This window comes from Anguilla anguilla, chromosome 11 (genome assembly GCF_013347855.1).
Source record: "Anguilla anguilla isolate fAngAng1 chromosome 11, fAngAng1.pri, whole genome shotgun sequence".
Taxonomy (NCBI): domain Eukaryota; kingdom Metazoa; phylum Chordata; class Actinopteri; order Anguilliformes; family Anguillidae; genus Anguilla; species Anguilla anguilla.
The window spans coordinates 17447466-17475227 of NC_049211.1; the positions used below are offsets into that span (position 1 = coordinate 17447466).

General features: G+C 41.4%; 2 protein-coding genes across 6 annotated transcripts; both read left to right on the forward strand.

Annotated features, from left to right (window-relative positions):
* The first annotated feature begins 148 nt into the window (after positions 1–148).
* On the forward strand, positions 149–13800 carry LOC118208428 (interleukin-17 receptor C). 2 transcript variants are annotated; one of them, XM_035383096.1, is made up of 18 exons: positions 149–492; positions 1127–1263; positions 2893–2905; positions 3377–3493; positions 3631–3686; positions 3807–3839; positions 4417–4549; positions 5282–5433; positions 6875–6943; positions 7323–7389; positions 7479–7654; positions 7952–7999; positions 8121–8166; positions 8742–8893; positions 9494–9559; positions 9890–9941; positions 10293–10400; positions 10828–13800. In XM_035383096.1, the coding sequence occupies exons 2-18, from the start codon at positions 1159–1161 to the stop codon at positions 11745–11747; spliced, it is 2313 nt and encodes a 770-aa protein (XP_035238987.1). In that variant the 5' UTR covers positions 149–492; positions 1127–1158; the 3' UTR covers positions 11748–13800. The 2 variants fall into 2 exon arrangements, with proteins under 2 accessions (XP_035238987.1, XP_035238986.1); XM_035383095.1 differs by lacking the exon at positions 149–492 and having other exon boundaries at positions 702–1263.
* Positions 13801–14519: 719 nt separating this feature from the next.
* Positions 14520–27753, forward strand: wu:fl23c11 (interleukin-17 receptor C). 4 transcript variants are annotated; one of them, XM_035380537.1, is made up of 18 exons: positions 14526–14620; positions 14792–14802; positions 17071–17556; positions 20116–20140; positions 20390–20518; positions 20611–20715; positions 20859–20962; positions 21197–21302; positions 22023–22064; positions 22189–22328; positions 22508–22570; positions 23185–23245; positions 23621–23859; positions 24348–24398; positions 24495–24546; positions 25366–25467; positions 26108–26146; positions 26298–27753. In XM_035380537.1, exons 3-18 carry the CDS (start codon positions 17410–17412, stop codon positions 27089–27091), a joined length of 2199 nt encoding a protein of 732 aa, XP_035236428.1. In that variant the 5' UTR covers positions 14526–14620; positions 14792–14802; positions 17071–17409; the 3' UTR covers positions 27092–27753. The 4 variants fall into 4 exon arrangements, with proteins under 4 accessions (XP_035236429.1, XP_035236428.1, XP_035236427.1 ...); XM_035380536.1 differs by having other exon boundaries at positions 14529–14620; positions 17068–17556; XM_035380538.1 differs by lacking the exon at positions 14792–14802 and having other exon boundaries at positions 14520–14620; positions 17068–17556.
* The last annotated feature ends 9 nt before the right edge of the window (positions 27754–27762 follow it).

The following is a 27762-nucleotide window of genomic DNA, read 5'->3' on the forward strand; positions in this document are numbered from 1 at the left end:
ATGGGAAAAAAACAAAACATTTGAGTTTTTTTTTTTTTTTTTAGCAAGTATGCCTACCTTATACAGGAAGCACGTCGATGCTCCGTTTTGACCACGTGTATATAACAGACAGCAAAACGTGTGTTGACATGTTCCTGGTACAGCACCGTGTACTATGGGTGATGTAATGAAACGAACATATTAATAGCATAGCTGTACTCTAAACGTGAATTTTATTATTTGCTCGTTTACCATTATACAAACCTAAGACTAAATTGTGAAATCTGTCACATGGGGAGCTCACAGCATATTCCCATATTTTAGGCTTAAAAAAAAAAGAAAATCAATTTCCAATGTCGTCGGTGTGCGCAGAACATTTGCATCCCAAAAGAACTTTGGCCTGTCCAGTGTCAGGTTTACTTTTCGACACCACAGAACCGTGATCGAGACTAAAACCGCTCACACTGGCATGTGGTACAACAGACGTTTGTGGGACGAAAACACCCATCAAATGTAACTCCCCGGGGGTTCGTTGCGTCTCCAAGTTCGTTGCGTCTTTTTCGAACAGCCAGCACCGGTCTGGAGATATGTAGTGTATCAGTTCACGGTTGTAATTGCGTTTTAGAGTAAAAACGATCGTCCTCACAAGAGTATTTATACCGATTACAGTGCGTTAGTCCAACTGGAAGCTGGAATAATTGGTAGCTATAGTTTTTGTAGATGATTATTATGGAAAATAAAACTGACATACAGTATACAGTGTATTTCTCTATGCAATGTATGTTGTCTTCATAGAAGTGACCTAAAGTTTCTATGCCGCTAAAACGCACAGGGAGAACACGTGTATTTGCCCGGAAAACGGATGGAGTTAGCTACTATAGTGCGTGTTGTGTCCTGCCCTTCCTAGTACTATGCTCAAATTCATAGCGCGGAACAGCATCTTCTTTCACTCTTGTTGATACTTGCTGCGACCACTCGAACATTGGACGATATTACTTTATTGAATGCACAGGAATTAATCGTTATTCCTACTAGCTGGATTGAAATATATAGTCTTCTATATGTAGGCTATAGGAAAGTTGGACTTGTAATTATGATGGGATATTTCTAAATATTGTACATGCGGCTCACTAGCCTTTTATTACAGCTGGCGTACCTGGCGCATGCAGTGAAGTGGACATGATGTCTGATTTAGGTTTCACATACGCGGCGCTCGCAATGTTTATGCTGACCTTCGCCGTTGCCGTTGAAGGGATCCCCTACGCTGATGTGAACGTGAATGAGGTAAGATTTGTATTATTTCTGTAATAAAGAAAATTTCCGTTAAATGATTATTATTAGTAGTAGTAGTAGGAGTAGTAGCAGTCAGTAATCTGTCCAGGTCCAAATATCACCAACAAATATTAAATTAATTTTGCTATAGTATTCGACCCGTTCATTAAATTTCGTCTAGTAAAACGCTCCAAAGACACTTTCTAGGTTGTTTTTGCCAACCACAACATTACCTAACTTGTTTTAACACATGTTGTAAGTGTGTCATGTCACCAATAAATTAGGTTTGTCATAACATCTGGCAAATAAAAGCTATTATTATTATTAGTAGTAGTAGTAGGAGTAGTACATTTACCATTTTTGTGCTATACTGAAAGTTTTATCTACCTATTCAGTATGTTGAACAATGGGTTACACATTACTTCTGAAGCATACATTCACTGGCCAATTTATTAGGTACACCTGCTAGTTAGTGCAAATAGCTTGCTCCTCCAAACAGTGGCCTGCACAGTCCCCAGCTCCAGATCTCAATCCAGTAGACCCACCTTTGGGATGAGGTGGAACGGGAGGTTCTCAGCATGAATGCATGGCTGAAAAATCAGCAGGAACTGCATGACGCTATCAAGGCGTGGACCAAAATCCCTGAGGAATGTTTTCAGCACCTTTTTGAATCCATTCTACAAATAATTCAGTTCTGGAGGCAAAATAAGGTCCTTCCTGGTACTAGATAGGTGTACCTAATAAAGTGGCTGGTGAGTATGTGCCTGGAAAATGTATATTCAGTACAAAATGTGGACCTACAATTTGTAACCAATATTTCCAAAAATTAATGAATAAATGCTTGATTTTAATCTTTGTAAGCCTTATTGTACCGGCTTTCAAATATTTAGTATTGTTGGTTACTTACACTACTCACACTACTTACAATACTATATGTGTGTTTTTAAAAAAAAAATTTTATACAATGGTCTAGACTGAAATTATCAATTGGTTATTTTTTGCAGTATTACTCATTAACAGAGCACAGTAAACTGCGCAATCATAGTTGAAGAACTAGCCCAGCAAAATATTAAACTAATTAGAATTCCCCAAATTAAGGTAACTACTACTACTACTAAGGTGATGTGGAACTGCAAAGGATGAATGTAGTTAACACATTGTGTAGTGCTTGTTGTAGCATCCATGATATAGCTTCCGGGTGAAGAACACTGGAATAAAAGTAATTCATTGGTTGGGTATGATGGTAAATGTGGGTGTGTTTCATGCATGATGTACTTTCCATTTTCTTGTTTTTGAGGAGTAACAGTCCTTCAGAATTTCCCCTTCTCTGCCCACCATCCCCCTGCTCTCACACAAAACTGATCAAAGGTCTCTGCAACACAATCATCACTTCAGTGACTAACACACATGCCCAGAAACACACTCAGCTCAAAATCACTTCACCCGGTGTCACTATCGGTCAGAACTACAGTATATAACAAAGTATGAATTGCAAATGTTGTCTACTTTTATGGCTCATCTCTCAACCATTCAGCAAGTTGTAGTTGTACATATCTGGGACATTAAAGATTAAGGATCCCTTGAAGTTAACAGAGGTATTACATTTACTTTTTTTTGTCTCTTTCTTGTATTTCTTTCTAGACTGCTCAACCAGGTGAGTGCACTATAATGATCGATCTCAGCATATGGCTGACAAGGAGGAACAAAATTTGAAATAGGGGGCTTATAAATTCAGTGAGAATGCTGTGGGGAGTTATCTCAATGCTCCTGAGGTTTGAGTGTGCATACTACAAATACTTTGCATACTGTTGATTTGTGACAAAGATTTATTATTTTTTTCATTTTGATGTTGTTTTTGGTTTGATATAGCATGTATTGATAATTTTGTTTTATTTGGTTGTTCTTTAGTGTCTCTCTCTCTCTCTGTCTCTCTCTCTCTCCCTCCCTCCCTCCCTCTTTCCCTCCCTCCCCCCTCATTTCCTCAGTTTACTTGGCCACATACCTAACAGATAATGCACTTCGCTGTTTTACGTTATTTGTTGAATTTTCCAGTACTTTCTGTTATTACAGTGTGCAGTTTTGTAAGGCTCACTGTGTTTAGCATACCCATACTGAAATCCCTCAGGTTCCAGTGGCCCTGGTCATTGGGACCGTCGGCTGGAGCTGTCCACAGTGTGGAACTGCACCCCAGGCTTGCCCTGCAGCACATTTGTTCGCACCCAGGTTCAAGTGCCTGCCAAAGGTAGCAGTCATATCAGATCATCTGTGAATTCAGTAGTGGTAAACCAGTAAATTGGTTGCTCACATATGGGGGAAGATAGAACCTAACATTACTGATGTAATTTATGTCTCCTGCCTTTCTTTCCCCATCTTTTCCAGTGAAAAAAGTAAACATTGAATGCTTTGACCTCGCCGAAAGCACATTTAAACAAAAGGTATTTGTCCATAACGCTTTTATGGCATTTTCTATGATATGCATTTTAAGTTAGTACGCTCATATCCAGAGTGTACACCCTGACATTCACCCAGTTTCTCCCTCCTTCTTATGCCTGTAGTCATGGAAATGTTCTGCAAAGAAGAGGCTGAGGGTAAGGAAGGACTATGAAGTAGAGATGGAAATGTCAGTCTTGTCTTGTCCCATTTGTTAAGTGTTTTTAAAATCTCAAAGGCTCTGTGTGCTCCTGCTCTCCTTATTCCTTCGGTTCTTAGTGCTTTTTTGAAGTAACCTGGGTAACCTGGGTTTGCCGGGGAGCAAGATAACCCTGCTTGTTGTAGTAGAAGTGGACCCTCTGTTTATTTTGTTCTTAGTACAGAGGCTGTTGAAGAGATATTTAAATAGAAGTGAATAATGGGATTGAAATGGATTTGCATGATGTGTGTTTGCATTTTAACTGCCTCATGACTGGACAACAAGAAGCCCAAGAGGCACAGGAATTCAAAATCAGACCGCCACAACCCACCAGCTATCTAATCAATGCACTGTCTCACTGCGCATGCAACCCTAAACAACCAATCAATGTCAAGTTTACTAAAACCTAAATCTTAGTCATGATCATGCTGTGTAAGAAGTGGATGGTTTCTGTATATGATTCAGGGCAGATGGTTTACATACAAACAGAAGGCTCCTCTGAAATGTTTTTAAACCTGGTTCTTTTTCTCTGTTAGCAACTATGCAACATCACCTATGACTGTATTGAGACCCGCCCAGGACAGAAAGTGTTAGTGACTGTGACAACATACTACAAAAACTCCACAAAGCGACCATTCCAACGCTGGTATGAGGTGGAAGGCCTGGAAGGTAATTATATGTAACCATACAGGCACAAGTATGATCTTAACAGGGAAATACTGATGTAGTATCAGTCAGTACTGATTCTGTATTTTGAATTTCCAGTAGATTAAGTGCAATTATTTTACTCATTCTCAAATGTCCAAGATGTATATGATCAAACAATAAATAACATGCATATCTACTCATGTTATTCATATTATTACGTATCCTTGCCCCTTACTATACATTGAGAGAAGCGTACGCCCTAGAAAACTTGAACATATGAGTACTATTTGTAGGTGTGATAATAAATTGTCTGTTTCTCAACATTTTCAATTTGCTAATCATTCCTCTGCAGACTTATTTTTGGCTTTGGAAGGATTTTCTTACATCATAGTTCACCCCTCAAGCCCTTGTCCACTTGTGGACTCATTGGTCCCTAGAAATACACCATTAAAGTCTGTGAGTCCAGAGGACTCGTTTTGGGGCTGGGCTCAAGTGTGCACTTTGGGACATACAATTTTGCTCGACCATTTTTTTGCTTATTTATGCAGAGTGCACCTGACACCTTTTCCCCCCTAATACTGTATGAAACAAAAATGAAACTTTATAATTGTCCCAATTTGAACGTAAACTTTTCCATAGAATGCTCCAATAAAGTTTGTAGCAAACAAAATTAGGGACTGTATTAAAGGTAATGAGAGCAAGTGATGAACCAGGGAATGACATTATTTTCTCTACACGTCAATTTTTTTAAAGGTTTCAAAAGAATGCGGAGATTCAGCGTATCTGTGGATGGGCCATCTCGATTCATCAATGTCTCCATACTACCAGGGCCCAGCATAAAAACGAGACTGTGCTACAAACAACCTTCTGAATGCACAGAGCTCGAGCCTCCTGTGTTTCACCTAGTAAGTTAATGTTCTTTCACTGCATTTTACTGCTCCTGGTTTAAGCCTAAAAGCACATAGCTGTTGGAAATCCCCAAGACCGTTGCATAGCTTTGAATAGCTACCTTTAGAGTCTGGGGACCAAAGAATTAAAGTATTACAACTATTAGTGAGTATCAAGTTAACAATTGCTGATTTTCCTAGTAAAGCTAAGGGAAGGTTTCTCTTTAAATGCATTGCTCCATTGCTCCTCTCCCATCATTGTGACAACACGCTTGCATCACCTGATACTTCTTGCACTACTAACCAGGGCCTAACCACAGCTCAGTCCTCTATGGTTCATTGCCTGCATTAACCGGGTCAAGAAGAAGTCTCTTTATTCTGGTGAACTGTTCACGACTGTTGTTGATTTTGACACCCGCATGTATTTCGCCACATAATTGCCACACCCCTGAATTTTCCTTTTTTGCCCAGCCATGCTAAAGATTTTCTCCAGAATTAATTCTGTTTCATGCTGCATTTTCACCAAGGCTGCAGTGTATAATGTAGCCTGCCTGATTGGCTAGTCTTGAAGTAAATAATTGTAGCTACAGTATCCAGCTAACACGTAATAAAACCTGCAATGGCATAATGTATGGTTTATAAACAAAGGGATTTTTACCGGCAGGTACAGGGATTTACCAGCAGATACAATTGTCTTTCATGACAAAATACATCCTACTATACATTTTCCTTAAGTATAAGCCTTCCCTAACAAATGACCTTACTTTAACAGGACACCGCAGGTACAGTGATCTACCTAGCTAAGGAAGGGATACAAAGTTGACAGGCTGTTAGAATGTCAGTGGCTCTTTAGATGCTTTGGTTTTCACTTATGTATGCCAATATTTGCTAAGTGAGTCAAACTTACTGTGAAAAATAAACATGCCATCAAAAAAATTGCACAGCACTCTGCGTTTCGCAGAGTAATTATGTAAAGTTTCATAAATCCAGTTTCCTAGCTGTAGGAGGAGATAAGGTTCGATACCATTAATCATTGCATGATAACAGAGACATACATGTAACAAAATACCACATCAGCCCAAACAAACATCATTTTTGACCACTTTGGGTTTCCGTTTACTTTTGTCTTACTCCATTGGTGCATTATCTCTCATGTGTCACCTTCTTATCATTTCCTCATCTGCCGTAACACATCTCAATGCACCTTCCCTTCGCTGCAGACAAGCTGATGCTCAAACATCAGCTCAATCCCATTTTGCCTTTATTGTATTTTCCGAGAAATATGCAAATCTACAACAATAGCCATTCCTGCATATTTGTACATTCTGTCTCTTCTAACCCTGAGTACTACTGAATATTATAATATACACTACAGAATCTTCAGATTTTCTGATTGTATTCATTATTGCATAGATGCAGTAAAGTTTGAGATTGAAGTTTGTGCTGGGATGTATTTCAGATTGATACTTCATATTCTCTGACTGCCAATCTCAGTTTCCCCTACCTGCTGCCCTGTCTCTGTGTGGAGGTAAGGACACTGAATTCTGGACAGTTTTCTGGTTTCTCTCCAAACAACACCTTTTAAAATACACGATTTACTGGTATAAGAAGGTGTTTGTAAATGTACAGTGTTCCATTCCATCCCCTCATTTCTTTAGTTTATACCCACTGTTATTTGACTTGTTCATATATCACACTTGTTAATATATACATTTTGTTTTGTAGAACACTGCAACTTTATTTTGTTAGGAGCAAAGGATTTCACTGTATTGCATTTTGTCTTTTTTCTGTTACTGCATTTTATTTATGGTTTTTTTGCTATTGTGTGTCCATACATATGTGTTCCTGTGTGCATGTGTGGGTGGGTTTGCATGTGTCTGTGTGTGTGTGCATGGCCATGTTTGCAGGTGTATCCCACTGAAACTGATGCAGTACGAACAAAGCATTGCCCCTTTGAGAACAAGCCACTGGCTGGTGAGTTTATGTCAAAGCACTTTCTGTCTGAATATGAAGGTATGTTCAGACTGATATAAAGGTTGTTATTACTTATCTCACCCCAACAGGTGGTAGAGACGTATGGATCTCCAGCTCTCATGAAATGTATGACCAGACATTGGTCTGGAAGCCGGTGTGCAGGTCTGCCTCCTTGATGCCTTCTGCCTCCCTCTGCTGGCAAGTCCAGGAAAATCCACTCCTCTGTCTCCCTGTCCCCAACTCCTCATTACAGGTGGAAGACTGGGTGAGTGTTAATGTTTAGGAAGATTTTTAACTGCTGCATCTATGGCTGGATACTAATTAGATTTACAGATTCGCTCTTGTGCTAAGCCTCTCTTCCTTGGGAAACACTACTGCCAACTACATGCCACCTCATGGCACCGCTGGCCACATTCACCATTGGCACAGTCAAGATGTACACTTCCATCCCAATTTACACGCAGTTATGAACTGTTTTAATCTGACTGTTTGTTTCTTTCTCATGTACTGTATCACATGGGGGAATATTTATATGTAATGAAAATGTTTTCCTTTCTTTCAGAGGTATAATGTTTCCACTGTTGACCAACACCCTAAGATGTGTGTGCAGGTGAGACTGTAGATTTCAGTGTGGCTAGACGTCTACAGCATCATTTGTCTTGCAGATCCATTCTCACAGATACACTCATCCTTTTAATTAACACTCCACAACTTTCTGTTCCTGTCTGCAGTTCTCACTCAATGGCACCTATGATGTTCGCTGCCCCTTCCGGCTAGGTACAGTATGACAAAGAACTAGATGAATCCAATAAAGTAAAGGGCCACATAAATTTTGGAATATGGAAGGTACCCTGAGAGTCACATGCTCAGTTCATAGCCCTGGGAGATGTGGGGTCACTGACCTTCCATTCATAACTTCCATAGACATGAGGGAACAGACAGAACTCCAGGGTCTGTGAGGCGTAGGCCTGCTTATCTAATATTCTTGTAACTAAGAATTTTGAAGAATTTAAAGAATTTAATTAGAACAAAGGGCTATTTATTTTGAAATGGAATCATTTTTATTTCACTCAGTTGAGCATACAGTATGTACAAAATCTTTTTTCCCTTTCCTGTCTGTTGCATTGTGTTGACTTTTCTGGTCCAGTATACTTTTTTAGAAAAGAATATACATTTCTTTCTTTATCGCATGGCCAAAATGAATTTCTGTTATTTATTTATGGTATTTGTTTCATTTAAGGATGCCCTTGCACCTTGATGTTACATTCTTTTGTCTACCTCAATGCCTGCTCAGTGCAATGCCCTCTCTCTCTCTCTCTTGACTTATCTCCCTCTCGCTCCGTTCTCCCCAGGTCACCTGGAATGGCAGGCAGTGATTCTCCCAGCTGCCTGGCACTTCCGTGTGCGTCTCACTTCCAGTATCCCAGCATCCTTTTCTGCACAGCTCTGTATCCTGGAGGGGGAACGGTGTGTTGCCATAGGGGCTGTCCACTCTGTGAAAACTGTAAGCCACCTGCACCATTTCCATGATTTTATGTTGTCTGCTTTTTTATGTTTTATATTTCAGTGTTGAGAACTGCAGTAAACTTCATTTTCGGATTTCCTTAACAATATCAGCCCACCTTTCCTAAAATATTTTATTTAGAATTTAATAAAACATCAGTAGACTCAGAATTTCTTATGAGGGCTCTGCCACAGCAAGAACGGCAGGGCTGAGGGGTGGTCAGTATGCGTAGATTTAAAACCAAAAAACTTTGTTTAGTAAGGCATGTTTTTTCCAGTGTTGTGGTGTTACAATAGTCATCATTGTAATAATCCTATGATTAAACATATTTCCTACCAGTGTGACAAGGACGCACAGTGTCATCCGCTACTTAAGTGTTAACAGCTCCCCCTTATGGAGAATCTTCTGCCTGCTAAACGTAAATGAGTGGATGTGAGAGTGAGTAAGTGAGTTATGAGCCAGGTCCATGAGGTGCTTCGCATCTAAACAAGACTCAGTAGTGCCATTGGTGAGGGCAGAGACAGATTGTTTCAGGACTTCAGTAAGTCATGAATCCCTCTACGTTTGATTAATGTGTTGCTGCTGTTCTGGCTCTCAAAGGAGAATACCACAGAGACCGAGTTAAGGCTCCCTTTCACCACCCTGTCTACAGGACTCTGTGTTCAGGTAAGAATGAATAGCTTAGAACTCCCCCAGACATGATTTTGAATAGAACAACATAATAATTTCATTGTTAGTTCATTGTTATATTCTGGGTGCCACTTTTCCGCAAGTGATGAAAAGTAAATTCTTTGTGTAAATGTATGTAAAAGATGCACTGCCTTTATTAGAGAGCCCCAAGCTGGAAGACCATGATTGGGTGTGTGTGTGTGTGTGTGTGTGTGTTGGGTGGGGGGGTCTTAAACTTCCCATGTGTACATTGTGTACATTGGGAAAGGGGTCATTATGTAAAGATGTTGTCAGATGGAATGTGAAGTTCTTTCCTTCTGTATGCAGGTGTGGAGATCTGCACCCTTTCTCATTGGCAGGAGACTGATATGCCCTCAGTGTGAGTGATGCCTTATTGCAAATATGAGTACCTTGTGTACCTTAACACACGCACACGCACACGCACACAGATTTCTAAGCAGAGTATGTGAGAGGAGCTTGCTCAGACCTTTTCTCACTTCTCTCTTTAGACCAGCAGCTAACTAAATGTTTGCTATTAGCAAGCCTTGCACACTGTGATTCATCTCCCTCTTTGTAAATTCTTTGTGAAAATATTTGTTTGACTTCATCTTAAAGCAGGCTACTGTGACTCTCAGTAGCATGCTGGGCCAGGAGAGGGCGTGCTGCTTCTCATAAAAGCTTAATGTGTGGCCATCTGTTTTTCTAATGTTACTGTCACATCTCTCCTTAGCCTCACATGGAAGATTGGGTCTCATTGCCATGGCATCAGTGGTTCTTGTTGTGTTCATGATGACTCTGGCATGCCTGACTTACTGTGGTGTCAGAAGGGGGCTCTCAGGTCAGTCTAGGAGCTGTGTGGATCCAGGGTTTCACAGTCAATGTGGTATTGATGTATTGCATGTATTTAAAATGATGTGAAAATTAATTCATGCTATTGATTATTTTTTTAGTAATTCAGTAATTCAGATGCAGAGCGAGAGAAAGTACTCAGGATTAAAGCTGAAACCAGTCTCTGTGCAGTTCTTTTGGCCTGTGCTGCAATACATACAGTTATACAAGGCCTTTCATAAATGAGAACATACTCTACATTCGTTGACCCCTTTATGGTGAAAATCAGAATAATGTTGCTGTCTCTGTGGGTGTTTACACCCCCAGTCTTCAAGTCTAGTTCTAGTACCCTACATTTTACTATAGTTTATCATGTTCTGAAATTCAGCTTAATTTTGATTTGCTTATAAAACTTTCTGTTTGTCACCTTTCTCTAGATTGGCAGCTGGGACAAAAGCCAGTCCTGCTGGTGTGTTCTTCAGAGCAGATGCCACAGGTATCTGCTGTGTGTGCTCTGGCCTCCCTCCTGCAGGGGGAGCTGTGCGCAGGGGTGCGGATGGCACTCTGGGCCCAGAACACAGGTGGTGTGACCAAGCTGGGGCCTCTGCCCTGGCTCTATGGGCAGTGTGAGGCTGTCAGAGGAGCAGGAGGCAGGGTCCTGATCGCCTGGAGCCCGGAGGCAAGGGAGGCCTATTGGCACTGGAAGAAAGATGGAGCAAGAGAACAATCGGAGGCAGAGAAAAAGCATAGAAAAGAGAGTCAGAAAGACATGAGGAATAATGATTTGGTGGAGGAGGAAACAGCAAAAGTGCTCGGAGGGAAAAAGAGTGGACATGCCAAATCAGATGGACAGAGGGAGCCCAGCCCAACAACTGTGCCCATCCTGAGGGCAGCCCTGGCCTGCCTGGAGTGTGAGCTGCAGAGGGGTAGGCAGGGACATGGCTTTGCACTGGTGTATTTTGAAGGTCTGTCTCACAGCCATGATATCCCGCTGGAGCTCAGGGGGGTCCCACGATACTGTTTGCCCCAGGATTTTGGAGGACTCGTGAGGGAGCTGCATGGGGGTACAGTTGGAGGGGAGAAGGAAAAAGGGTGCGCGTGCTGGACTGGCTTGCTCTCCAAAATCCTGGCCCTCCGATTAGCACAAAGACTAAGGATGTGGCTGCCGCAGATGAGGCCACTGGAAGAGGAAGTGATGGGCATAACGGTTACGTTACCATGGGAACCAGAGAGGGAAGAAAGGTCGTTCAGGCTGGCCAGGCTCCCATTATCATGGCTCTTTAGAGAAAGGACAGCACAAACTGCCTGGTGGGAGAAGCAAAGTCTTACAATGTCAACACAGAAAGGAAGAACTTGAATTTCATCTGGGCATTGCAGACAGAATTATACACCCGTGGCAATATGAGGTGGGGCAATGCTCAGAGAAGTCAGTCATACAGAGCATACAGTTGCCAATAAGACCAAGGCCAATCAGGAACACAGGAGACCACTGCACTCATGACCTCTGTGCTGCACTGTAAAAAAGGTATTCTGTGGAAGCCATGAAGTTCAGCTCAGTGTTGAGCTAATGTGTATGCATGCTTTATCTCCTTTACCCTAATACTGGGAGGGGGGGGAATCAGCAGAACACACTGTCTGGTAACAATGGTACCTTGTGGCATATAGTGATTTGTATGCTTTTCAGAAAAAAAAGAATCCATCCATTCATCAACCTAAAAATGAAAGCAGTGATTTGCCTTGCATTTACATATTATAGCCTGGAGCCATTTATCTAGAGCACAATACCTGCATGTATGGAAATCCAGTGAAGAACTAAAAATGTATGTAAAAGTATATTATGTATTATAAATGAAGTGAATTGAGACATTTAAGAGATCCCTTTGGATATCTAGCTTGTATGTTACATCTTTCCTAGACTCTGATTGGTTGGTATCATATCTGTGTGTGCCCACTGCATAGTGGTGCCTAATTTCCATACGATCTGGCAGGCAGGGAAGGACCTAAAACAGTGGAACACCTGTCACCCACTCTGGCCAACCAGGTTCCCACTATTTGCATGTGTAAGCTACACGTAAATGTCTGTGTGAGCAGTACTGGTGGACTACAGAGTGAGAAGGAGAGAATTGCTTGACATCACATGTTTAGGAGGAGAGTGCATCTTATAGGTTGTAGTGAAGAGCACGAATACCTGCAAACTGGACATTGCAAATGCAGAAAATATAGGGAAATAAAACTATTGCGTGTGCAGGGGGCCAAAATAAAATTTAGGCTCTTCTATCATAATATGTCTGGAATGCTGTTCATACTATAGTTGTTAAACTAGAAATATGATAATTTGTTTTCTTGTATTTTTCTGTTTGGAATCTTACCAGGCGAGAAAGTTATGCAATGAGATTCATTTTAAAGAAGTGTTCCTTTGTTTCCTGGTAGTAGTTGACGTCTTGCATTCCTGACATATTAATCAAAGTGTGTCAGACCAAACAAGATGTCTGTCCCAGGCGCAGTGCAGGGCTTGGGAACACTCATGTAGTAGGTAAGCATGGTGTAGTGGTGTGATATGACAAAACTGAACAATTTAGATTCCAATAGACAAAATCTGCCTGCCAACAGAGGAACAAAATTAGCATTAGTCTGCTAGTTGATGATGACCTGAAGGTTAAAAGGGTGTTTGGTGGGACTATATATTCAATACTAAAGAAATTATTAGTTACACAGGCCTAAATTATTGTTCTTACAGATCTGCACGAGGGCTCACATAATCACACTATGCACACTCATACTGGGGAATGTGCTGGGAGTACAAACACCAATGGGACTTCCCCCTATAACAAATAATAAAAAAATAAAAAAAACAGTTGATGGCAAACTTTGGACTCATTCTCATGGCAACATCCAGTTAATATTTAATTACAACAAGACAACTTTGTGTAGCATACTGTAGCAGATCCTCAGCTCTCTATGCCAACTGGACTGTAAACACCCCACATTAATTCAGTGAAGTGTATTCTTCCTCTAATGATACAGTACTCCACTGTTCATCTCATTCAGTTTCTATTCTATTGCTGATATAATATCCTTCAAATATCCTTCCAAACAGTTTTTCTTATGAATCATTGTGTCTGTCTTATCCTAATAATAATAATAATAATAATAATAATAATAATAATTTCCTCATCAATCATCCATCATCCCGTCTTGCTGTAACCTACAGGTAGACCAGACGCCATTTCATCATTGGTCTCTCAACAAGATGGTAATTTTCTTTCTTTTCACTCAAAATGCAGTGGGTTGTCTGCCAAAATCAGGACTGCAGTCTCTTATGCCATATATTTATATCTTATAGTTCTGACGACATGACCCAACAGGATGTCTTTCATGTTTTCAAAATAAACATAAATATTTTAGCTATATGTTGTGTGTGGACATTATGCTTCATATTACTTAGGAGTTAGATGACAGAATGAAAGCTCATACCTGTCCTAATTTCTGAATACAAGGTATTCTTTTCCCCCTGTATTTCATATATATAATTCAACAACGGGCAGACTGCGCCGAATTGCAAAAACCAGAGGAGCCAGGAAGGTGCTGAAATGAGTCTCACAACTTCTTTGATTGTATTCTAATCATAAAAGATCTGAGTCGGTATCCTTGCTATGTTACGGAGTGCGTAATCTTGCTGTGCCATGCTGATCATATGGTGAATTTGACTGACAGATAACAAAAAAGTATTATGACTTAGTATACAGGTGTTCCAAGGTAGAATGAAACGTGAGAAATGGAGACCAATGTAGGCTAATTTCTGCCTTTCTCCAGTCGTGTTGAGGACTGATGTTTGAAACTGGGCTCAATGCTGACAGAAGTCTAGGTTGCATCCTATACATAATTTACCACTCTTTTCCACACATCTAACATCGATCACTCAGCCCTCTCATGTTTGTGTTTGAAACTCATAACATTTTCACTAAAAAGAAGACAAAAAACAAGAAATTGGCATATCATTTTTTGTTAGCCGTCGAGTAGAGCGTCAATATTTATTCCTTCGGTTACTCTTTCTTCCCTCTCTCCTGGAGCACTTTTTTTTTTTTTTAAGTAGAGGAGGCGTGTCTGTCCGTTTGCGGTTTGGTCGACATTTGGACCCAGAAACCGCAGGCAGACTATGCACAAGGAAGAGTATTTTTTTACTTTCAAGATTCCAGTACAACCAAGAAGTACTGCGCTTTTTTATTCTAGGTAACTTTAGTTGTGATACCATAGGATGATAGCTTTAATTACATTGTCTTTGTGTGTGCGTGTGTGCGCACATATATAAATGGTATATTATGTGTTTCTGTTTCGATATTTCCCTATATTATAAATAAGCTGCATATTTCACGTTTTTTTTTGTGTGGAATATTCTTACAGTCCATATACAGGTGAGTAAAAAGTTGAGCGGATAACCTCCAAAAGTAGGCTACATTTTACATAACAATGCTTACTGTAAATAGAAGGAAATCATATGTCGATTGCAAAATGAAATGTTTAAGCGGGTAGGTTACCGGGAGCTGTCTGTGGATTTTCTATATACTTCATCGCGCTGTTTTCTTTCGTATTTAGTGGGAGGCAGTTTTCCATTTGGTTATACAGTATTTTTTGTGTCAATGGGTGGCTGTGGTTTATTCCACACTTTTGCTCAAGGATGTTTGACTTGTATTCTAAAAACTAAGACGCGTAGCCTACTTTTAAATGGAAGGAGCACCTGTCCAGGATCAACCCCGCAGTGTGCAATACGCAGTGCACACAGAAGTTGATAAGTAAGCCAGAAGCAGTAACTATTCTAGGTAATTAAAGTCACCGTACAAAAGAAAACATCAAAGACATGTGGTCACCTCAAACACATTTGTAACGTCTCTTCTTGAGGAAATCATGATTTCCTCAAGGAAAGGAGAAGGTCACTCGTTTCCAACTGTAGTTCGATTTCTTTAATGAAGAGGATTAATGAAGATTTGTGTGTGTGTGTGTGTGTGTGTGTGTGTGTGTGTGTGTGTGTGTGTGTGTTTACTTACAGTTTTCTGTTGGGGTAGTTTCCCATAGTTTGCTTACAGTTTTCTGTTGGGGTAGTTTCTCATAGGAGCGGTTATTTTTACTGTGTGCTGTTCCCTGAAGAGATGTTATTTTTTTCATGTTCACTGGCTCCTGTCCAAACTGCCACGCTCCACTGCTTCACCTGTGGCTAATTCAGCATGTGTCTCTGTGAGAGATCATAAAGATCACACGTGACTGTGTGTGTCAGTCACGGCAGTCAATAAAGAGCCTGGGCCGATTCCTTTGTTCATGCAGCATATTTGCACAGTATATGTACAATAACGACAAGACTTGGGTGTGATCTGGCTATTAGTGCTGCTCCCCCTCCCCCTCCATCTAAGCCTGAGCTTAATCTGATGTGCTCCTCAATAGCCGTGAAATATGGATGTTGTCTTATTTATTTACTGCAGAAGGCTGAAATATGTTAGTTTCATGTCTTGTTTTTATTAATTCTGTCATTGTGGAAGGTTGAACCAGGCCCGAGGCCTAATGCCCATGCCATTGTTGAGAAAGAGAGAGTTATGTGAGTTATGTCACATGGCTATACAGTAGCTCAAACAGCAGTCCTCCTAACATGCTCTGCTATCATATGTGAAATCTGTTCAGTTTTACCAACTTTACACTTTTCAAAAAAGATCAGTGAGGTGAAGAGATGTAAATCATCAAGCTTCCTAAATTTAGGGTTCATAAGAACAAATTTATCCTAACTGCCACCATGCGTTTGGCTGTAATTGTCATCATGCATTTGGCTGTAAATTTAAACAAACCCACTCATGTTTTTCAGGTTCCTGTTGGGCTAGATTATATCATATCAATTTGGACGTGTCAGTCAAGGCTTTAGTACCTGGCTATGTTTTAGGAAATACAGGCAATATATTTGGAGAATCAACTATTAGGTTTGAGTTTTCCTTTTTGGCTGGACCGCAACAGCGGGGCCAGCCCTATAAATGTGAAAGTCTGTGACTGAGTCATTGAGTGATGAAGTTACACCATTGGTCGGCCAAGTTATGAAATTACACCATTGGTCAGCCAGTCCAGCCATATACTAGGTTTTGACCTGGTCTTGTTTAGTAAGTGATGCAGTAGTCGCAGTTAGTTGGTATCAGCACACTGTCATGTTTTCCTAACTCAAGAACCTAATGTATTGGCTCATGTGGTTACAGTGGACTTAACACTTTTCCACTCAGTTATTGTACAAAGCAAATCTTTTTTGCTCCCACTGCTGAGCTAATATCAGTGACAAGTGAGTTCACAGCTTTGGCCCAAATTTGTTTGAAGTAACAGGTCAATAGGTAGTCATAAGTTTTCTTACGTTTTCAGGGAGTGTGGGCAGTCTGCCCTCCATATGAATTTTTCATTTTACTCAGACAAGAGGAAAGCAGAGAGGGTTACAGAGAGGTAAGAACACTGCTAGTGCCATGGTTGGGAACTGAACACCCAGCACAGAGGGCTTAGCAAATGGGTTGAGTCCTATCCTACGGACTGCACTACACAGTCTCCCCAGCATTTTTAAATGTATCAATTTATTTATTACAGCCCAATTTTATCCCATTTGTCAACTTTCTTTAGTTCTTCATTCTTATCTCTCTCCTTCTCTCCTTTTTGTCTCTCTCTAGCAGGTAACTGCAGAGTTGCGGGCACAGTTCCTTTTAGTGGTGTTTCATTTCAGGATTTTGGAGTCTGGCCAGCTCTTGCCTGAATCTGTGAATAGCACCACAACTCAGCAGTGGTCAGTTTGTCCGAAGCTGTCAGCTGACAGTGGAATGTACTGAGGACGGTAGACGAATGGAAACAAATCCGGAACCTGCAGATAACCTGGACTGAGAATGGAGTTTGAGACCTTGGGAATGAGCAGGAATGAGAGCAGCTAAATCATCACCTGCACCACCTAAACGACCTGTCGGGGCAGTCACACAAGCACTGCTGTGGGAGGTGCAGCAGTGCTGACTGCGGGGAGGATGGAAAAGTGTGTTCCACAGGTGGAGGGGTCAATGGCTCACCTGCTGAAGCTTGGTGGGGTGCTCCTATCATTCAGCCTGTGTGCTACGGCTGTGGTCCTGCAAAAGATTGAGTATGACCAGAATCCTCAACTTACCTGTGCACAGGTAAAGTCAGCATAAACCTTTGGATATTTATCACTGTTTTTTTAAAATATAGTTTTATATGACAGAAGGTCAAATATCCAACAGAGCACTGCTATTCTACCATTGAGCACATTATTCACCATGAATTTAAACGTAAATCAATGCATTATAACTGAATGATGGGTGAAACCACCTTGGATTAGAGCATTCATTAAGTGGAAAATGATTATTTCGCGACTTATGTTATTTCATGTTTGATTTAGTTTTTTAACAAAGGATCATACAGTGATTCCCAGAATGCATTTTAGAAACGTACTCTACGTACAATAATTATTTGGATAAGTAAAAATGGAAATTTCCGAATAAATTACATGGTATTATACGATACCATTTCTACTGTATGTGTTATACTGGTGATTTATTTTTCATTGTGGAGACAACCGCAAAAAATATGGTGTGGCAAGTAATTCCATAATTTGGGGGTCTTGTCATCAGAAGTCATGCTAACTTTTAGTCAATGTAAATTTAGGAAGGACAAGGTAACAAGTTTCTTTAAATTTTAAGAATCTAGTTGGATTGTATACAACTGTGCAGAATAAGTGCAATGTTGGTACTGTAAGAAACATGATTACACAAATAATTGAACAAATTGCATAAATTGCAGTGTATGTTGGTAAAAACTGAGATGCGTGATATATGATCAGTTTTCTTGGTTGTTAGATATAGAATTTGCTATAGGAGCATTACTGTAGAATAGGCAAAGTTGAGTTTGCCAGACAATAAGTCATTGCATTTACCTGGAGACAGAGTTGGAGAGGAGCTGTTTTTGTTTGTTTGTTTGTTTGTATGTTTGTATCTTTGAGAAATAACAATTTTAAGAAGTTTGGCAGTGAGATGTCACATGAAATGTCCTTAGAGTACATTAAATGGCAGAGAATCGGGATCTAGTTTTACATTGAACAACCTAACCTTAAAGTTTCAGTGTTTAGAAATAATTTTTCTGCCCGGGAGACTAAGAATAATAATCTAGGTTTTTTCAAAATGTACTGTAACAAACATTGGAGTAATATTACAGAATATTATAGCATATTTTACAGTATGTCAGAGAATACACTGTAAAATATGCTATAATATTCTGTAATAATATTCTGAATACATGTTTGCATATCTCTGAAAGTTAAGAAAGAGCAAACTGCTGTGCTGTCACAAAACACAGAACACAGAAGTCTTTTGAACTGTTGATGTAAACTGTAACACAGAAAACTTTGTACTTTTCTGTATTCAGCAGAGCAATTCCTCATTCGTTTGGTTGAAAAAAAATGTCCACTTGTCTCTCTCTGGCGATTGTGCTGCTTTTCAGACTGCTTTTCAGAGCTGCCATGTATTTGCATGTGTTTATGCCTATGTGTATTTACTACAGGTACAAACATTCTTGTGTGTATTTATTTTTCTGCATGGATGTGTGTGTGTATGGATATGATGGATTTGCTGCAACCTCTGCTTTTGATCTGGGAGAGCACTTGGAAGCTTACGGTCTCCTCTGATGCTTGTGCTATCAGATGATGTTTCTTATCACACCGCTCTTCACCAGTCAGGCTCAAAGGAAGACACTTTATGTGCAGCTTAACAGCTGGCGGCCAATCGGTGGGGAGGGGTCATTGGTGCACCTGGCCGACTGAAACCCCCCATCGCTAGGCAACTCTCGAGCTGATCGTATTGTCTTGTGGGGCTACCAGCCACAGTCTGCACTGACTGAGTCCAGATTCAATACCCAACCGTGGGGCTTATCCACACAATAGGAGTGCCTTCCTCTAACAGCATGAGCCATCCAGCAGCCATACAAGCCCATTTTTAAGAGAATTAAAAAAATTATATGGCGAAAATATAAATAAAAAATAAAGAACGTGAAACCATTCTGTAGAATTTGTGCCTCCTTGCAGAAATGACCTCAAGAGCTACCTAAAATAAACCCTAGAGAGAACCAGAGAAATTAAATGGGGCCTCACTATACCCGAAGACACTGGAAAGGCAGAGGTTTAGTGCTCATATCTTATTCATGGCCCCAGCAGAGCATGACACTCAATCCCATGGCTTGTGTAGAATTTCCATGGTGGTGGTCTGTTCCCAAGGTTACAGACTCCTTGTGGTGTGACCGGGAAGGCAGCGGAGCATTGAAGCTTAGAAAGTGCTTGTTGCTAAATAGTGAAACAGCCCTTTGTCTCTTTTAAGTCTTAGATGCATAGGCTCCCTAGTACCCCTTTAATGCATAGGTGAATCAAAAATGTCCCAGTCTGTTACAGTTATACTTAATGAATATGGTCTTTCATGAAGGAAGACTTGTGAGATGGAGGAAGAGTGTAGACCTTGGTGTTGGTGGCAGTGTTGATTGTGATGTAAGGTGTTAACATTGTGGTTACAGTAAAACTGAACTGCAATGAAAAAAAGTGCATGGAAACACCAACTTACCTCAGCTTAGCCAGGGGCTTCACAGCTGTATTGTAGTGTGTGTGTGTGTGTGTGTGTGTGTGTGTCTGGAAGTCTATAGTGTGGAGAGTAAAACTGTAAATTCTTTTTCTTTAGGGCCTCACAGACTGCAGAGTGGAAGGTGAGTGGGATTTTTTAGGGGGTGTGCAGTGTTTTGGGTGCTTATGGCACACAAATATGGGAGTTTAGAATGTACCTTGGGTTCACCAAGTACTTAATCTGTTTTTGTTGTTGTTTCTCTGTGGTACACATGGTGAGTTTGTTTTTCTGTGTCTGCAGTACATGCTGTGTGCTTTGTCTGTTGATGAGGCTCTCTGTGTGTCAGCTGTTCAGATGATGCCCTGTCTCTGTGTCTGTTGGGCATCTCTAGCTGAGGACCTGTTTGGACATGACTCAGATGTGGATGTCAGTAGACTGGAGCTCAAGGCATTGCTGTGCTGCAGTAGGGGCAGTGACTGCAGGCCTTGCATACAGATCCATATTTACCTCACTGTCACAGGTAATCTACTGTCTTTTATTATGTAAAAGTTGTTTGTTGTACAGCCAGTAATCAGTGTGTGAAGTGTGCTTTTTGTATGTCCTGTGTGAAAGCACTCTATGACGACCAGGAGCTGTCAGGTTACCAGGTGGATGAAGAAAGCAAAGAGCGAGAGGAGGAATGGGGAAGTGGCGAGCATATGCTCCCCAGCCAGACAGGTCTGATGGAAAAAGTGCAACTGTTTCATATAGCAGCCATTCCAAGTAGTCTTACTGTTCTCTGTATTGGTCTATAGCCCACCAGTCTGTTTGAAAGTCATTGTGTTTTCCATTTGTCTGTCTCTTTCTATTGTGTGTTGCAGAAGCCTCAATAAATGTGTGTTACACTGTCCCAAGCTTTTTAAATGAGTGCAAGACACTAAAGTTCACACTGCCCCCTCGTGCCATGGAGGACCATAAGTCTGGGGTAATGAGATGGTTGTTTGTGTGTGTGTGTCTGTCTGTGTGTGTGTCTGTGTTTCTTTATTTACAATTTGTGGAAAAAAGTTACTGAAAAAAATGTATCTGCAAGATAAATTATAATTTTGTTGTGAGTAAATTAAACAATACTCCATCGTATATTTGTTTTTGTTCTTATAACACAAGCCTACAGGCCAACCCTTTGCCCTACCCTTTTCCCTGTGATGTGTGTCTCCTACAGATGTGGCTGTCACTGGTGGTATCTGATAAGTTGTTGTTTGGAAGTCCTGTGTTTGTTACTGCCAAATCCACCCATGAGAATGTCACGCTGCCCGCTGAAAACGATGGTAAACCTATACCCCTCTACCACACATGCAACACACAGTACACAGTCCATCTCCTGATACTGCCAAATATGGACAATTTTGTATCTGAAATACCCAGTTATTATAACCCAGCTAGTATTTTGAGCAACCCTATTCAATCTCCTGGATTATCCAATGCCCTATTTAAATGTTCATTTCTAACCAAGTTTGGTAGCTTAGTGGAAATGCCAACTTTAATGCGAGTGCAGGACATTGACGGTGCATCCGTACTTGTGCTCTTGGTACAAGCCAAGGACCACTGGATCTCCTGTGACTCTTTATGTTTATTGCAATGTGAAAACTAGATACATGTATTAAAAATGAATTAAAGAATGAAATTGCTCCTTTTGAATATGCTGCCATACCTATTTTCATTTTTACTGGTTAAAATTTCATGTGTCCGACTTCCACTGGTCCCATTGAGGTCAGTTACTGTGCTGCTTAACAGCCTTCAAGACTGTCTGGGCATCATCATCAGTTAGTCTGTGATGTCATTAGCATCACTCTGAGGGCCATGCATGAAATAGGGATGGGAAAAAGGACTGTTTATGAATGTTAAGAATTAAGGTTGCATACCATTCCATGTGTTGTGAATGTGAAATGCATTGTTTTAAATGAAGAAAGTGGAATGGAGTTAGAATGTAGTCAGGGTTTTAAAAAAAAAAAAAACCTGGACTGAAGTGCTCTCTCTCCCCTCCCCAGTGTGTTCCCGAGCCCTAAAGAGAATTGTGAATGAATGTAATGGTAAGTGATTACAACTGTATACAGTGCTGCACCTGTTTTATGTAGTCCTGTATCATTATGCTTCAGATTGTAGATTTATGAAGACATTATTTCTTTATTTACAACTGATGGGTATGTCTGACAGTGCCCAGACTGCTCACTGTCATTGACCGAGAGAAGGGTGTGGCCACACTGCAATTGGATGAGGAGGACATGAACTACTCTTTCCCAATGGGATTGTGTCAGATATATGCAGAGAGGGGAGACTGCAGATACCAACAATTGGTCAGTTTTCAACCTGTCATGACAGCTGTTTCAACTTCTTATTTTAGAAGAAAGATTTCTGTGCATTTCATATTTATATAAACTATTTAGAATGTACAATGTATAATCTCAATCTTAATCTCAATGTGATATTGAAGTCTTCATATAGTTTACTTTTATGTTTTGTTTTTGGTGTGTAGAACTCAACAAGCAAGAAGATTATGATTCCGCTGCACTCTGTCACTCCCTGCCTGTGCTTTCAGGTAGTATGGCCTCATTAGTCAAAAGCTCAGTAATGGAAAGACATTGCATCAATGTGAAATGTCAAGGCGCTATTTTTCGTTTCTAGCTTTAAGCTCAAGCTGAATCTGGCACATTTTACCAGTGAGCATACAGTATGGCCCCCATGGTCCTCAGAAGTAAGAGACACAATTTAAATTGGTTATGACTTGCACAGATTCCGTAGTGAAGCTTCAAACCACCTGGTTTCAGATGGGTAACCTTGATAGACTGGGTTTACTTTCTGTGGCCAATCTGACACGAGTATTTACAAATTCTAATTAGTCAATAGCCCCAGAGAGCTGCTGTTTCGAACATACCATACGACCAGCTTCAACACATGTATTTGAGTTCCTTCCCTGTCAAAGTCCTGCCAGTCTAGCAGTCTTGTGTTTAATGTTCACAATTTATGTCAATGTATTCTCACTTTCTCTCATCTTCAGAGGCCACAGCTGGATGGGTGTGTGAGTGACGATAATGTACCTCTTTCCCCGGTCCCTGTCTGTTTCTTTTCCTCTCTCTCTCTCCCACTGCTTCACCGCCTCTCTGTTCCCTCTACCCTTCTCTCTCTTCTTCTCTCTCTCTGTTCTTGTGTCAGGTGTGGTGGATAAAAGATAATGCGCTGCGTGTGAACAGCTGTCCCTTTGTGAACTACACAGGTAATGTTGGACAGTATGGACATGTTTTCAACCATAGAACAGAGAAAGAAAACTATGGCCTCACAGGCAATAACTGCTTTCCATTCCCAAACTCTCTAAGGTCAAATCTGTCGATTTGGTTGAGCGACTGCAGAATGGATTACAGATTATTTATTGGATAAGACTGTAATGGCCTTCAAACTGAGTTAAAAAGTTAAAAAGTTAAAAAGTTGAAAGCCATTTAAGAAAACTGTTTATTAGCTGTATATTTGTTTATGGGATTATTGTTCATTCTCTGTGCAAAAGAATATGCTGTATTGTGGTACTTTTTATTCTCATATAGGAAAAATTTTGTGAATTTTATGAATGCAATGTAATTCCTCCTCCCTCTGCTAGAGTTCCTCAAGAACATGTGGGACAACGTATCAGTGTCCGTGGATCCCGTGCCGACAAACGGCAATGACACGGTCCTGTCCTGGACCCTGAGTGCCCCCTGCAGGGTTGAAGCTGAACTGTGGCTGTGCAGAATGGAAAAGGGAGGGGCCGGGCAGGGGTGCGGAGAGGTCGAGGGCTCCAGGCTGCGACTTCAGGACAGCATACTGACAGACTGGCAAGTGAACAGTCAAGGGCACTGGGTATGTGCACCACACTGACATCTCAGGCTTTTTAAACCACCAAACTGCTGGTGGAATACAAAATACCAACGGCTTTGTTGTAGTCTGCTGTTTTTGGCCTTTGGCCATAAAAAGCTGCACTTTATTATTTTGTTACCTACAGGTACGGTAATTACGATCTTATCATTTCAGGGGTGGATTTTGCATTTGAAATTTCAACTGATGTGTGATATTCTTTCAGTTTATTTGGCCTGGGCTGCTGGGTGGCTCATCCAGTAAAGACACTGTTCTAGTGGACTGATTGTCCTTGGTATGAAATACTAGACTGGTGTAGAATTCGGACCGTGCCTGTTTTGACTGTGGCCAGGAGCCCTGCTGGACCATGCACATCTGGCGCTAGCGTCACACAAATTTGGGGGAAAAGGGTGGAAAAAATGTATTGGACTGTTGGGGAAAAGCAATGTCTGAACATTGTTAGGGTTGCATTAACTGCTTCTCAATCCATACAGATAAAAGGAGAATTTGGCAATACGGATCCTCATCCTTCGCTGTGTGTACTGGTATGACACTCTTTTTCTTTATCATCATTTTCCCTTTACTCATGTACAGATAATGAGTGGCTGATCTCCAAGGTAATTATCTGTCTCTGTGCACAGGGAAAGGTGCAAGGAATGAGCAGTGAGCTGGGCCCTTTGTGTCCCTTTGCAGGTATATGTTTCGCCATTAAAGGACCGCTTCACTTTCTGTTAATTTTATATTATTTCATTTTCAGTGCATGTTTTCATTTGACCCAGATAGTACTTGTGCGCGATGAGCCATGTTTTAAATATTTACTTAAGTTTCTGGCAACATTCCAGCTTTATTATGGCTGGTATGATGCAGTTGTGGTTTTATGCAAATACATGCACTGCATGTAAATTCAAGTGGCTTGTACAGTGACGTTATACATTGATATGGGTAGCTTATTCTTTAAGACATAAAATGTCACAGCTGACTTGAAAAGCATACACAATCTTTAACTTATCATTTGAAAAAATATTATATTTTTAGAAAAGGCTATCAGTGAAAAGGAAATATGATAACACAAGACCTAATCAATGTTAATAACTGTAATCTTTCTTCGCGAATTGAAGCTAGAATATCTTCTGAACCATTTCTCAAGCATGCATTGTACATATTCGTAACCTCATCTGTATGGTTCATTACCATACAAAGTTCACATTGTATTAAGTGTTTTACCCTTGAAAATGATGTAGAATCCAACCTGTCATAGTCAAATAGTGGCTATGCAAAACACTTTATTTTTGTGGTGTTGTTCCTAATAATCTCATCCATATCCATGCTAAACCTTTCTGTTTCTGTAGTGTTGGTGATGAGGTTTCTACCAGTCTAAATGTTGTGTCAAACAAAACCTTTAGTGAAGACAATTTCATATTTGGAAATCCTGCTGATTTTCCCATGTTAACCCTCTCATGACAATAGTTTTGTTCTCTATAAAAACTTTACTCCATTGTATAAACTGTTAAGGTTCAGCTCCAAAAGGTCACTGGAGCCTGACAATTCTGGTCAGTGTGCTGATACTCTGTCTGGCGATCCTGGGAGCCTACCTGCTGCAGAGCAGTCTTAAAGGTCTGTATTAACACACACACACACAAACACACACAGACCGACATACACACACACACACACACACACTGCTTATTTATTGAAACAAACCAGTTTTGCCTGTACCATCAATTTTTTGAGAATACAGTATGATAAATATACTCCTCCTATCATATCTGCACCTGCTTGCTCTCATGGTGGTGACAGATAGTCCAAAGCTGAGTTTGAAAGGGCATATAAATTTGAATTTGACGGCAAATGAAGTATTATATCGGTAAATACAGATTGCACTAAATTCGCTTAAACATTTTTAGCATACAACCACTTTCAAAGCACATGTTACTCTTGTCTCATATTACCAAAGAACGTCCCCAAACCACCAGAACACCAGCAAATGTTCACAAGTCAGTAAGAGTGGGTCTGTTAGCCTGGAGGACCTCTGTTTTCTCTTTGTCTCTCTGTTATGCCTCTAATGTGCAAAATGAGATTTAGACATTTCCTGCATTTCTGTTATGTCATGGTTGGGAATAGCACAATGCAGACTTTTTCAATTGAGAAATGAATATTTCAGGAATTGTTTGAGCAATTATGGCTAACAACAAATACATTTTCAATACTTACATTTAATACAACAATACCAGTGCTGCGCTCAACTCTCTTACAGGTTGGGTGTGGAAGTGTTTCAAAGATGAGGACATAAGGGGTGAGTTGTTTTATTTGCCTTTCTGTCCGTGTGTACCCCCCCCCCCCCATCCTCCCCCATGTATTTCCTTTCTCCCCTCTCCTTTCTCCATCCTACTCTCCTCCCCTCTTTCTTCCTCCATGCCCACTCATGCTTTTCTTTCCTGTCTCAGGTGCAGTTGGGGGTGGGCAAGTTGTGCTGCTGTACCCCCCAGACCCGGACCAGGCCCTCCCTGGGCTGGTGTGCAGGCTGGGCTCTTCCCTGTCGGCTCTGGGCTTCAGCGTGTCTCTGGACCTGTGGAGCCGGGGGGAGCTGAGCATACTGGGGCCCGTGCCCTGGCTGCACTCCCGGCTGGACCGGCTGCAGCGGCACGGGGGCAAAGTGGTTCTGATCCTGACGCGCGCGGCGCTCGAGAGGGCGGAGGAGTGGGGGCGTTGGGGCAGGGACAGGGATGGAGTCTGTGGAAACGGGAAAGACAGTGAAGAACAGGAGGAGTTCACCTCCCACTGCTCCCCTTACGCCGACGTCTTCAGCGCGTCGCTGAGCTGCGTTCTGGCGGACTACCTGCAGGGCCGCGCTGGGGAGCGCTTTGTCCTGGCGCAGTTTGAGTCTCTTCCCCCCCTCCCCCTGGGGAACGGGCAGCCGCTGCCCGAACTCTTCAGGGGCCTGCCGCTCTTCAGCCTTCCTTCTCAGAGCCTGGGCTTCCTGACCGAGCTGGCGGTGGCCCGCGGGGGGCCCAGTCGGCGGCGCCGGGCGGGGGGGTTACGGGCAGCCTCACGGGCGCTGGCAGTGGGGCTCCGGGGTTTCGGGAGCTCAGGGGGTTTCCGGCTACCAGGGTTCTCCCCGGGCAGTGCTGCTGCAGGGGTGGAGGACCTGTGGGAGACTGTGCCCCTACAGCCATGCCACACACCACCGCCATCCAGCCCCAGCTCCAGCCCCAAGTCTGGAAATGTGGCCTGGGTGTAGGGGGGGGGGGGGTGGGGTGGGGGTCGTCACTACATGTGAGCGGCAAGAGAAGAATGAGCACTGAGTGGGTTAGGAGGCTTACCCGATCCACATATATCAACAAAGACAGGCACTCCAACTGTTCCTTGTTGCTCAGGCATGAGTGTGAGTGACTGATAAAGGATTATTCCAGTCTTATTTGTGTCAGAGTTAGTGCAAACACTGGAAGCCTGTTTTCACCTCATGAATTTCAGTGTGATACCACTTTTGTGGCATTGTATATTAGTTGTACATTCAAGAAGGATTCTGCATTTATACAAAAGGGCCCAAACTACTCTGACATTCAGTTGAGTCAGTACCATGGCAGGTAATTTTGCTTGACATTTTTACCTTAAGATCTGTTTTGTAAATTCTATGTGTAAAATATGTGAAGGCCTTTCTTTTTAAAGATGTTCAGGCCTCATTGTTCATTGTTTGAAAGATTTGATCTGTATATTTATGTGCATATTGTGTGTAGCACAAATTATGAACTACAGAAAAAAAGCTATTGAAGGAAATGTGTGTTGTGTATTTAAGAGATGTATAAAGTTTGTGAAGATACTGTTTTGTTTTTTATTTAATTAACTGTTTGCTATTTTGCTGTCAATACGTAGCAGCACAGCAATAAAGTTGAGTGCCTCTGAGGTGCGTGT

Excerpts from the sequence above, each read along its gene's own strand:
- LOC118208428 (XM_035383096.1), top strand. The coding sequence starts at position 1,159 with ATGATGTCTGATTTAGGTTTCACATACGCGGCGCTCGCAATGTTTATG. Across the intron at positions 9,560-9,889 it reads CTACAGGACTCTGTGTTCAG|GTGTGGAGATCTGCACCCTT; the intron begins GTAAGAATGAAT and ends TTCTGTATGCAG. Across the intron at positions 9,942-10,292 it reads GAGACTGATATGCCCTCAGT|CCTCACATGGAAGATTGGGT; the intron begins GTGAGTGATGCC and ends ATCTCTCCTTAG.
- wu:fl23c11 (XM_035380538.1), top strand. The coding sequence starts at position 17,410 with ATGGAAAAGTGTGTTCCACAGGTGGAGGGGTCAATGGCTCACCTGCTG. Across the intron at positions 20,519-20,610 it reads TATTTACCTCACTGTCACAG|CACTCTATGACGACCAGGAG; the intron begins GTAATCTACTGT and ends CCTGTGTGAAAG. Across the intron at positions 26,147-26,297 it reads CAAAGATGAGGACATAAGGG|GTGCAGTTGGGGGTGGGCAA; the intron begins GTGAGTTGTTTT and ends TTCCTGTCTCAG.